The 13,198-nt window shown below is 43.4% G+C and overlaps 1 protein-coding gene across 1 annotated transcript in view; it reads right to left on the minus strand.

Annotated features, from left to right (window-relative positions):
• Positions 1 to 687: 687 nt before the first annotated feature.
• Positions 688 to 13,198, minus strand: part of LOC6614047 — a 97,952-nt gene continuing 85,441 nt past the window's right edge. Inside the window, exons 15-18 of the mRNA XM_032721567.1 lie at positions 11,043 to 11,177; positions 4,700 to 4,858; positions 4,008 to 4,279; positions 688 to 3,580 (exon numbers count right to left, since the gene is read on the minus strand). Coding sequence (XP_032577458.1) covers positions 2,927 to 3,580; positions 4,008 to 4,279; positions 4,700 to 4,858; positions 11,043 to 11,177 — 1,220 coding nt within the window. The 3' untranslated portion in view covers positions 688 to 2,926. The remainder of the gene's footprint in view (positions 3,581 to 4,007; positions 4,280 to 4,699; positions 4,859 to 11,042; positions 11,178 to 13,198) is intronic.

The following is a 13,198-nucleotide window of genomic DNA, read 5'->3' on the forward strand; positions in this document are numbered from 1 at the left end:
CTCTCTCTGCGTCAATTGTGAACGGAACACATTTTTCAAATTCAAATTGTAACGTATTTTTAACAATATATGGGGCTGCAAATGTTTCACCGGAAGAAGATGAATCTTCTATGTTTTTATACCACTTCTCATTCATAAAAGACGGCTTTGTAGGTACTTTAGTGTTAAGAATTCATTCCTATTCCTTTCGTTTCGGTAAATATTACTCAAATAAGTTAATTAGCCAGCATAGAACTTAATTTCTATCTCGGATACTAGGTTTAAATTAAGGTAGCAAGTGTAAGGAAATGGGTCTTACTTTTAAATCAAGCGTTGATTTCAAAATTGTAATTACTTTCCTTCCAAAAGTTACCGCAGTTCCAAAAATATCATTGTCCTGCCTCTTATATGAGCAAATTATATAATTGCCGCTAGGTAGAGCTCGCTTTCAAGCTCTAAAACATCTGCTTTGCTACATCCACATATCGAAAGTGGGAAAAGGGTATTATATAGTCGACCTCTCCCTTTAGAATGTTGGAATTCTGGAAGCGACAAAACATTTTTCCATTGGTTTCAGAAAATCATTCGAATGTGTGAATGTTTTTTTTATGTTTTTGGATCGCTATCAACAGTTGTATCTGCGAAAGAAGAAAAAAGAATTGGGGAAAACCTTCTGCCTCCCAGCAATGAAAGAACAACTCGAATTGCTTTAATTCAAACTCAATGTATTCTCATTAATATATTTACGTTTTATTCCTTATCATTAACATTATTACTTTATCACAAATATTTTAAGCATTTTTACATATGTAGTCAGTTACAATGATGTGTATATGTATGTCTGTCTGTTTTCGGGACTTGGGCTTGCATGTATGTATGTACATCGTTGACCTCTCTGAGGCTCATAAAATAGTATCTGCTGACCTCGACATGGATCATGGGGATGTCGTGATGCTACAGGTTGTTGGGGATCGTTTTAAAATTGCACTACTCGCACTCGATTTTGGTTATCTACAGCGGGGACCTTGCCTATGTATGTATAAACTTGGAGGAAGTTTACGATTTGCTCTACCAGTTGCCTGGATGCTATAACTTTTACATTTAAACATTATGACAATACATTGATTTCACTAATCGCTATCGATGACTTAGCATAGATATTTTTAATTTCCCATTACGGTTCTTCGTTAGAAAGTCAAGAACAGAATCGCCCAACTGATATGACAAACGTTTAGCCCTTGTCTTGAGTAAGATATAGTCGTATAGCATTTCCGATGTGCTAATGCCTTGATAACAATTGCCAATGAAAGTGGGATGGTAGGAGGAACTGCCCCAAACCTGCGAGCTGGGCCGACCCATTCAATATCCAATAAATAATGCTCAAGAATACATTCGTTGTGTGTGTGTGTGGGTGCTCAGGTCCAACTGGTTGGCGTCTGTCAATGAGGTGTCTGTCGGTCGGAATTGGCCGGAATCGGGCCCATCAAATGGCCATCTGGAAGTGGAACTCCGTGCCTTTTTTCCCTCTTATCGCTCGACCCGCATAAATCATTTTATTAGCTTATTAAAAACTTTTCCATTTATTGTCATCGTTTTGCGCTATCGTGCGCACAAATCCGTGCCCAGTTCTATATACCCATTCAATCGGGATGGGGTACTCCGGATTGGGGATTCGGCCAGCAGCATGGATTGGGATATTTTTCTAAACTTTTCTTTATTGCTCACTTGTTGGCTGGCCCCGCTGCTGATGGCAGTGGAGCCGGAGCGGGAGCGGGAGCAACTGCTGTGACCATTAAATTCAAATCTGGTGCTGTTTTTGGCGCGTGTTTAAAAGTTAAATAATGACCAGCACTGGGCACGCAATGGCGCAAGACGTGTCCAATATAACTTTGCCTTTTTTCGGGTCGGCCCGACTTTGATCTCGTTCGCGGGAGGGCAGTTCAAATAGTGCGTCTGCGGTAGGAGGGGGCCATGTTTTCTAGGGGATATGTGCTTCTCACTTTAGCCGGGACAAACAGATTCAACAACGAGTTTCGAGTTGGAGAGCCCTGCTCCCAGCCACTCGGCCTCGCGATGGGCACAGGTCGTGGAAGATTAGTTTCACCTTGGGGGTCGCCCCTTAAATTAAAGACTGAACCCTGAGGAGCGGGGCTGGGATGGGCTCCGACCTACACGAGTCGGAGGATATAGTATACAAGTACATCTACGGTTACGCTTAGCTTAAACATTTACAAACGAACGGAGACACAGACACACGCATTACATATACATATTCGTACTTTAGCTACTCCTCTACATCTAGTAATTACTTCTAAGCGACGCTGTCGAACAGGGTTTTTAAGTGTACAGCTGCGGTCAAGTTGGTAGTACCCTCGGTTCAAATTTGGTTAAGAGCAAACTCAAAACCAACTTAAAAGTTGCTTTCTTACAGCGCTTATAATTTTACAACAGATTTATCCTAAATTAGTTTCAATTTGACAATGATATTTTCCATTTCATTTCCTGTTTAGAACAATCTTATATTAATCAGATCATAGAGCTTACAAAACGCTATATAACTAATAAAATGTGTTTTCTGCAATCCTAAAATTATTTTGTTTACAGTGTAGTTCGTAAATTTAGGATATGTTGTTTTACAAACTTAAACATTTAAAATTTAGCGAATATTTACTAAAAACAACACGTATCTTCTTCGAAATAGATTTCAACTTTTCTATAAAACCATGTATACTTTATACTCTATACTCTCAAACTTGGTCTGTAGAATCAGTAAACTTATAGGGGTGGCATGACCTGGATTAACTAACGTATTCAACCCCTCCGCCGCAAACTTGACCGCAGCTTCACATGACTAGTAGTTGTTCGCTGTCACTCTGATTCGGATGTGTTTTGGGCTACTGCTGTGCGCCAGTCTTTTGGTTTCCATGCCAGGACGACAGGATGGTGCTTAGACGCAGCTCTCCGGCCCGGGCAGTGTGTCCGTGATGATGTGGTTGCGTCCTGCCGCCGACTTGTGCGTGATGGTGTTGAGCTGCGACGGCGACAGGCTCGTGCCGGCGGCCATCGCCGATGCCATGCCCATGCCCATTCCCGGTCCAGGACCCACGCCCATTCCTGCTCCAACGCCCACTACCATCCCCAGGCCCAGACCCATGCCCTTGGGCAGCGTCATGTGCGCAGCGGGCGGCTTGTTGAGGCCGTAGTCTATGAGGCTGCTGGTGGTCAGGTAGTCGGCCAGGTTGAGCGGATCGTGGCCCCGCTGAGGAGCCATGTTGTGGGGCAGCGTGTGGTGCAGGTGGGCGGCATAGCCACCCGGGCCCGCACTTCCGTTGGCGGCCATCGCATTGCTCACCGTGCTGCCGGCGGAGCTGAGGGTGCTGCTGCTGCCGCCCGTGCCCGCCGCTCCGGCGGAGTAGCTGGCCATGCTCAGGCCCAGCTGCTCGTAGCGACTCAGCGTGGGCATGGCGTCGTAGAGAAGCGGTGGGTTGCTCCCGCCACCTCGGGCACCGACCAGGCCACCACCGCCCGCCGCCGGGTCACTCTCCAGCTTCAAGGTGCTGGACTGCGAGGGCGGGCTGTTCAGATGCGGCGCATTGCCATCCTGCAATGAAAAACGGGGTAAGTTGGCTAGTAGCTAATCAGAAAGCCAGTTAAAAAACGACTCAATAAAATATAAATAATACATTCCCTTTGCATTGCATTTTCGTTTAATGTTTCCATTAATGAATGTATACTTTCCATTTTCAATAATTAATTTAATAAAGGGCATAGAACACAATAGAAAATTCTGAAAAATATATTTCATAAAATGTATGTATAAGTCAATAGCTAAATAATCCTCTTAAAACAATAAACAACAGTATATTTTACGTATAAATTTTATATTATTGAAGGGTAACATACTGAAAATGCAATGTAAAGGATGTCTATAAAGTCCTGCCCGTTTGCAATAAACGCCTGTGGTGTCGACTACATACATAAATGGCATAGTTAAAGGGCAACGCCTCCTCCTGGCCACTGGCACTTACATAATCAGTGGTTTTGTGGCCACCAGTGTTGCCCGTCATGGGAGCGGCAGATGCACCACCAGCTCCTCCGCCTCCTCCTCCTCCTCCGCCGGCGAACAAACCACTCGGCCGATTTCCCAGCGGCGACGAGGCGTCACCGCCAGTTGGAGCACTCTTCTGGGCGCTCAAAATGTCCGGCTGCTTCTCGATGCCCTGCTTCAGGGTGTAGGCCACCACGAGCCGCTGGTGGCCAGCTCCCGTTTCCAGGGGCGCAGTCACCGTCACATCCATGCCTATCGGGAGAGTGGAGCATTAGCAAAAAGAGCAAGAGCATGTAGAGTTGGCTCAGCACTGTGGGGTCTAAATACCCTTGCAGCAGGTTACTTGGAATCATATTTATCATCCTTACAACAGATCTTTTCACTGGCAAGACTGACATCAAGTTCATAATTAATTCGAAATGTATTGTAATTAGTTAAGTAATGTAGTTCTGGTAGATACAATTTGATTGAAGTTTTAAATTGAGGATACTACTTCATAAAGTCAAGATACATGTAGAAAGCTGGATAGGATGTGTATAATGTGATCGAATCACCCAATAGAAACTGAAAACCTCTACACTTGATGACAGGCCATCAAAGGAAACTATTTGATTCCCTGCCAGGGTATTTGAGTGACCTCCACATGGCCGTGAGTATGCTGCAATGACCCACCCAGGTGCTTGTCCTTGTCATCGCACATGTTGCGGGCTCCTTGGCCACGGCGCCTGCGAACGGCGATGACCACCACGGATAGCACCGCTATGCCCACGGTGAATAGTGTGCCGGCGAGGAGAGCAGCCAGGGGTAAAATGGACAGGCCCATTCGACCATCTGCAAAAAGGGAGCAAGAAAAGGTAGAGCGATTAGGACATTGCTGCCGGAGATGTGTCTTCATTGATGATGTGCCTTTCATGTTTGGACTTTCAATGAAAGTGTATACAGCTGGTGGAAATAATTGTAATCATGCAAACAGAAGGTAAAAGGTATGTATTTCCCTATTCAGGAATTTCACGGTGTAGTTTCGATTAAATCGAACATAGATCTACCCCTTTTTGCACATGGTAATTCTATATGTATTCTAAATTAAGCCTAATGTAAAAAAAATATTTAAAAACTGACAAAATAAACATAAGTTTATAAGATTCTATATGTTAAGATTTATTATTATTTTCATTTTATTTATTTGGTCAAAAGAATGCACGATGAAATAATAATATCGAATATATATGATGTAAAATATCAGTTTTTCAATATATCTGGATAAAGGAAAAGTGTAATAAACTTTGGAATTTTAATTTATTTATATATTTTTTTAAAACCTTAAAAAACCTCTGTTATTTAACCTCAAAATACGTTTACTTTCATCATGCTGCGACTTTCGCATTGATTGCAAAGTTCAAACATAATTGGGAATGCGGCACTTAAAATACAATTTGTGAAATAAAACGCACGAGTATGCAGGTTATTTTCCCAGACTTCTGATGATGAAAGCTATATGCCAGCTCTTTGTCTGACCGAACTCGATAAATAGCCATTGGTCGGCGAGGGTCCAATAAACTGGATGCGGCGTTGGCCACTTGACTGCTGCTCGCCCAGCGCTTTTCCAGCCGTATCCAGCCATATCACCCAAATCCATAACCCATATGGCCAATACCGCGCCGCCACGCCCCCCGCCCCTCGGGCTTGCGCCCATAAAACGCACGTCGCATGTCAAGTGGCTGCCACAGGCAGCGGTCCTTCAGCCAATCGCTCGCTTAGTTTGTTGTATTTGCGATTGCGATTCCGATCCCGATTGCGATGGCGATGGCTTTAACGTCAGCGCTAAGCATTTCAATTAAAATCCGCTTGCCGGCTGCATTTTCGGACGATTGGGGAACTCGTAATTGAATATGCATTACAAGGCCGGCCGCCCACACTGCGGATACGCAACCTGAGCATTGCGATGCGACGCCCACCTTCGTACACAGTGTATATTCTCGACATTCAACAAATTGCGCGCCTGCGGATATGCAACGCAGAAACTCAATAGACAAACATCAGACCAAACAGCACGAGGAATCAGAAAGCGGAAGTACAGTGGATGCTGAATTGATTAAACAATGATTTCATTTCGATATTTCAGCAAATATTAGTTCTCAATAACAATCTTGATACAACAACTCTAGCTATGTTCAATTTAGTATCTGGTTTCTTGATTATACGATTACGATGTTATTAAATGTGGATTTATAGCGCTGGAGTTGGATAAACAAAGAGGCAAGGAACTATTTTATGTTTTTACCACAACGCCATTAAACCAAAGCCGTTATAAATCTTTATAAAAGTCAGTTTATACGCAGTGCCTACTGTAACAACCAAACGACATGCTAACAACAGGCTGTAATGGGATGGTAATGGGAGGGTAATGGATGGGTGGTGCATGCAGAATGTTGCTAATTTATAAACCTGGTCTTGTTGTCAGCCAAACGCCAAAGTTGCAAATCAATAAATATTCTTTGACTGCCGAATGTTGCTGTGCCAAATGTTGACGAAACTGCGCCGCTGGCGAAATTGCTCATTTATGCATGGCTGCGTCTAAGCGAACACATCCGTGCAAAGCACACACTCCAACTTTCACCCACCACCCACTGCCACCCACTTTTAGGTGGGTTGTAATTGCCGGCACATGACTTTTGGAAAAAGTACAAATATATGCTCGTAGCTGTGTGTGTGCTCAGCCATACAGCGCGTTCAAAATGCGAGGGCCGAAAGTTTTTGCTATTTCGATTTGTATAGTTTATCGAGTTTTACCCGGCTAAAAGCATTTCAGCCACGCGTTTTATTTTGCATGCCATATAGGGGGGGTTAATAAAAACGAATTCAACGCAGGACATTGAGCGTATTATAACATTTCATTCAAAACATCCAGCATGTCGGTAACTTGTTGGCTTGAAACAATGCATTTCAATCGCCGATTAAGATATTCAACCAATGGAAAAGCGATTGTGTGAGCAGCAAATAGTGGAAAAATGTTAATTAAATCTTGTACTACTGTGTATTGTTATTTCAATTTGATTATATCTTGCAAAAACTTTGAAGGGATTGACAGATTATGGCTTAATCGAATTACATTTACCGAAAGTTCAAGGCTTTCGCTTGTGGAATAGTATACATGCCATGGAATGAGTTATAAACTTTTGAAACTGGCTGTATTTGCATTGCACTCGATGAAAAAAATAGAAGGAAGAGTGGAATGCTGACTGGTTGGCATTTTTAATTTTAATTAGATCGGTCTAAATGCCTGGCAATTGCAGCCGGCAAACGAGTCCTGATTTAGGACAAGGCATCAATCATGAAACCTATTTGCATGGCCCAAATCCCGACGGTTTAGCCAAATTCGAAATTAGGCACGCACACAGTTGGCATTACGCCACTCGAATGGGATTTGGTAAGCTGGTGCTCTATTAATTTCTTAACGCTCATCCGAGCAGATAAATAAATTGTTATTTAATTTCGTTATGCTCATGTAGCGTTTAAATGATTTATGAATCGATGCGCATATTGGCGAGCGAGTGAATTGAATTAAATGCCAAATTTATTCATTTATTCAATGTCATGTCGGGGAGTGGGAATAATTCATTATAAATTCATCATTCCGTTTGATGCTCAGCCAAACGACACCACATGGCGGATACGTAATTCTCAATTCTCATTTATGGCTGAATGTGAAGAATTGGCACTAACCGGCGCACCTTTTGCATGTGGGCGGCAACATTTTCGAATTATCCAGTTGGGCACATACAGCAAACACACTCCGATACATCCGTATCCTTATCCTCCGTCCGTTCCGTCCGCTCCGTCCGCTCCGCCGGCGACAAATCCCCAATCGCATCAGGCAGCCCGACAACACAAAGGGCATAAAAGGAACAAAACCGAAGCGAGCAATCGCTTGCCAAATAAAATGTATATTTGGCAACCAGGAAGAGGGCACTTGAAACCGAAACACAAGTCGAGATGAGATGCCAGAAGAAAAAGAAATTTAATTTAAATATAAGCACACTGGCGTAATGAAATTTTCACACTTGTGCAAATATTTACCAATAAAACCACCTGGAATGGTGTGCCGGCAACTGGGGGCCCACCTCTATGCACATGCCCCGACTTAAGCGGATAAGCCAGGCAACCGAGCCAGGAGCCTCGAGTCGGTTGGAGTCACTCCTCCGTGTGGCAGGCAGCAGAGCTCAGTGGCTCCACGGACTACGGTGGCAAACTATCCTCGCATCCCAACCACCAGGAGCGGGTCCTGCGTGCCGCTCATAAGCCAATTGTTTGCATGGGCTTCATTTGGATGAGTGAAGGCAGGAGCTGGCTGCTCTCCTTCCGGCTGCCTCATCCCCTGCCTCTGCTCATGAGCTTAATTCGATTTAATGCTCCCGTTTGAGATATAAATGATTCGATGAGATGATGAAAAAGTGGATTGGTTAAAATGTATTGGGAATACGGAGGGCACTGGGAGAAATCATGAGTGCTTACTCGGAGAAGGAACTAGGTTTTATAGGACTAATCTATTGAGTAAATGCTTAAGATACAGAAGATACTTCTATTAAGGCAGGCCTGTATCCAACGGATTGCTGGTATTTAGTAGATATTTCTGCTTGACACCTGTGGGATACAGATAGTCCTGTTTTTTCTCCCTGTGTAGGCCAACGTGCCCATGTGGCTTTCAAGGCAGGAATGCGTTTACACAAAGTAAGCATAAATAAAGGAAACGGTGTCTGCGTCTGGCGCTCCATTTCAAGAAAACGAGGCAGACAGCGGTAGAGGGTATACAATAAAATGAAGTTGGAGGCGGGAGGCAGGAGGCAGGAGGAGCTGGCTGTCATCTATTGCAATGGCGGTCACATTTCCCTGCCGCCCGCCTCCGATCCGCGATCCACCTACATACAAGTATAATTTTATTTTACTTTACTTCGCTTCACTTTCTGCACCGTTGTCTTTTGGGATATTGTATTCAGATAAGACATGTTTAATGTATTTTTCCATGTCGTACAGTAATCGTTTATATTTCGTGCGCCTGGGCTTTGGGCCCGAGCTCCACGACGAGCTTCTGTGCGAGAGTATCAGGAGCTATGGCTCCGGTGTCTGCTCGCTTTCCGCTGCCGCTTTTGATACCTTGTTATCGTGCGACCACAGGGTGGATGTGTGTGCACTGAGAGAAACGCAGTGAGTGCTTCGCGTGGGAGAATTTATACCCTCACAACTATAATGGCCACTCGGGGAACTCTAGCTGTGTACTTTTGGGCTGTAAATATTTCCTACTTCGTGCATTTCTAAATGAATTCATTTGCCTTGCGTTTCTCTCAGTGCATGTGGCTGTATGCTGGCGGTATAATGTAACTGCTGGGGAATCTCTGTGTGTCAGTTTAGCATAACAAGATATTTCTTTTCTCTGTTGGGGTTTTGCGTTGCCATCGCTTTTTTGGCTAAAACATGAAATTGATTATATTTACATTAATGTGGCATCAAGTGTTGCCATTGTAAAATGTTCCTGCCGCCCATCCAGTACATCCTATATGTACATCCTCTCTGCTCACCTGACCGATTTCATTCGGGTGTTGGCAGAAAAGCTTTTATATTTACCAAGGTGCAAATATTGACACCTGGCGGGCAGGTGTAGGTGGATTGCATGCTCGCAAATTAAGTCGCCCACACAGGGCCATCTTCCAGAATATCCCAGCTCGTAACTGGTAACTGGTAACAGGTAAATGGTAACTGGTAACGGAGCTGTCATATAATACGCCGGATAAGTTGGCCAGCACTCAATCCATCGCACATCGAAGGCCTCCAAGGAGGGCATTAGGAGATGATTGAGTGGATTCGATGTCCATGCCGTTCAAATATGCAATTGTGCAGATAAACATTATTGGCTGACCAAGTGTGGACAGTACTCGAAGCATAAGTAATACATAACTCTCCGTGCGGTGCGTTTAATAATGATGATGATGATGATGATGCTGGTCAGGTAGTGTTGCCATTCGAATTGCTGATGCAATAAATACTGGCATGCTGGTGCATAATTCGACTGACTTAATATGGGACAACAAACGATGTAATATCATTACGGATGCGGAATAAAACTATATAATAAAACTAATTAAGGGACTTACTTGAAAGTAATGCAAATTGTTTAAGTGAGTAATTATTGGCAGTTGTGATAGATAGCTCGATATATTTTCACAATTTGTGCATTTGGAATAGGGGAATCTTGGATGCACTCGTCATTTGGTAATCACATTCAATTGTTTTCGCCCATCAGATGAAAATTAAATTTATGCAGCTCAAACCAATAATTCGATTGTGCATATTAGTTGGGGATATTGAATTATTATGGTATGCTATTAACATGCGGTATCACAAATATGTTCTAACAAAATGTTGTCGATAGTAATTTCTGATTACGCATTAAACATATAGGACATTATGCTGAAAATCCTATACTGTGAGTGTGAACTAAGGCTTTTATAAGCGTTTTCCAGGTACTTTTCCACCCAACACATTCTCGAAAAACAAGCACTTTCACACTTTTTACCTCGATTGTCGCGAGAGCGGAAAAACTTTTAAAGAAAATTAGCGTCAAAGTTGAATAACAAAGCATGAATAAGAAATCTTTGTGTCACTACTTCGGCTAGCCAGGGATGTTGGATGAAGGGATCCCGAATGGAGATGGGGCAGGGAATGGGGGAAGTGGAGTTGCAGTGTCGCCCCAGCGTAAACAAAACTCGTTAAATAAAAGAGCAATTGTACTAACAGCGCCAGCAACAATAACAACAAAGAAATGAATGAAAGAATGAAACTAAAACGGTTAAGCGGAATATGCAAATACTTGAATGACTTTTTAAAGGTGAAATGGTGCTTAAAAAGCCATGAATGCTTCTCCGCTCCTGGTCTAGCCAAAGTTTCCCCTCCTCCCCCCCTCCACCCAAGCGAAGCGGGAAAACTTTGCAGTAGTTTTCCACTCCATTTTTTGTACTCCTACCTGAACGCTTGTCCGCCTCATTGATGGGCACATTCTCGAGGACAATCGGCTCCGAGCGGCCCTTCTGATTGACGCTGTACACGACCAGGTGCAGGGCCGGATGGGCATCGGGATAGTAGTCCATGGGCATCAGATCTGTGCGGGGGAAAATTAATTAGTGCCACGATTAACTCGTTTTCAACTCCAAAATATGATACTAAATATAATTTATTTGTGCCTTGCACTGCATTGAAAGATTCATGATTTCAAATATCATGGAAAGGTGTCTAAAAGTATGCTTTAACTATTATTCAACAGCATTGAAATCCATGTTAACATTCTTTACATAAGTTATTCCTTAAAGTGGTCCCTACTTTCTGCTTGAATTATTTACAACTCTAGAACACTGGACTAATAACACTAAAGATGTCTAGTAAATGCCCGCTCTTATAACATATATAAATATTTTCTAAATATAGTACCTCTTCCCCCCCTGATGTTTTACGGTTTTATGTCTTAATTTAGTGCAGGGCTGGTCGGGGGTCATCGTGGATCATTAATTTAAAACTTGTAGTGCTCTGTGCAAACTTCATTAGGCAAACAGGCATTTAATTAGCACGTCGCGGTGCGAAACTTCGGTCGCATAAAATGAAAAGTTCCCGGTTGCAAACTGCGTGTGTTTTTTTTTCCACCCAGCCCTGCTGCGCTGTTTTCTGATTTTCCGATTTTCCGCCTTTCTGTTTTTCTGTTTTTCCGTTTTTCTGGTTTTTCTTAATGCGCGCATCAAAAGTTTTGTTTGTGCCCGTGCTCTCCTTGCACCGATAGCAGCTCATTAAAATGGCAACTACCATTGCACAAGGGCGTTTCGCAGGGTGTGGGTGCTAGGGGGCGTGGCAGGACTAATACGCATACATTGGCAGGCCGCAGGAACAAAAACAGCACCCCCAAAAACCGCGCCCAACCCCCCACCCAATCATCGGAAGAGTCGTTAACACGCCTGTCTAACTAATCGTGACTTTACGCTTCGTTTGACTTTGCAAATATCGCCGAAACCCCTTAACCCCGGAGTCATCGATATGGTATGGAATAGCTGGCTGGAAAAGATGCCACTGCAGCACTGAGCAGCGGGCTGGGAACCGGGATCAGATCGGGCCATCTCGCCCGTTGCCAAGTTGCCAACTTTAATAATCCGAAATGTGGCTCATTAACTCGCCTCATGCCCGCAGAATCAAATGTAATATTATAATTTTCGGCTCCCTGCCTCCCGGCCTCCCCCCATGATAATTCTTGCTTTTTCAACAGCTCGATTCGAGCTTTCTTCTGCCCTCCCGCCCCCCGAGCAACTAGGCCACGCCCCCAGCAGCCCCCTCCTGGCAGAATTCTATTTCATCCAATTCCCCACCTCAAAACGCCATTGGCATAAAAGTTTTGCTGACTAGCTAAAATTCATTACAACAAAACAGGCAACAGCATGTGCCAGCAATGGCTGAGGCACAGGGATGTGAGGGGGGAGGGGGGAGGGGTTGAGCTGAGGTCCTGGCACCCTCAACTAATTAATCTGCGTAGTGCTAGCTCGCTGACTACACGGCGAAAAATGATGGGATAAGCACATAAATCATCTTCGAAGAGAAGTAACATTTGTGGGATTGAAAGTAAACTTCATTGAATGTGTTTTCTAGTTGAAAACATAGTTTCAGGTAGTACTAGCAAAAATTGATTACACTATCAAGAGCAATCCTTCGTTGGAAATTAGTTCCTGAACAATATTTAAGTAATATATATCCTTCATCGGGTACAAAAAGTATTAGAAAGCAATATTTCTTGTATCTAATATATGGCTGTTTTAGCTTACTAACTTTTTAAGTATTTCAAAACTCATTGAACTAAAAATTACCATAAAAATAGTGACTAAATAAATTCAAGCCCCTTAATCACAGAATTTTTTTCAGTGCAGGTATTCCTCGACGAGCCGCAGGATTTTCTCCTTGTCTTGAAGCCAACGCGCAATTTCGCCAGCTCAACTTTTTGCTCAGTTTGTTACTTTGATTTGTTTTTGTTTTAGTGTTTGTTGCTGTTGCTGCTGCTGTGTTCCTGCTCCCAGCTCCTTGTTCCTTCTGCCTTGGTCCTTGGACCTTGCTGCTGCTGGCCGCATAAAAGTCAAGTCCTTAGTTTGCGGC

The sequence above is a fragment of the Drosophila sechellia genome, chromosome 3R (assembly GCF_004382195.2).
Source record: "Drosophila sechellia strain sech25 chromosome 3R, ASM438219v1, whole genome shotgun sequence".
NCBI classification, from domain to species: Eukaryota; Metazoa; Arthropoda; class Insecta; order Diptera; family Drosophilidae; genus Drosophila; species Drosophila sechellia.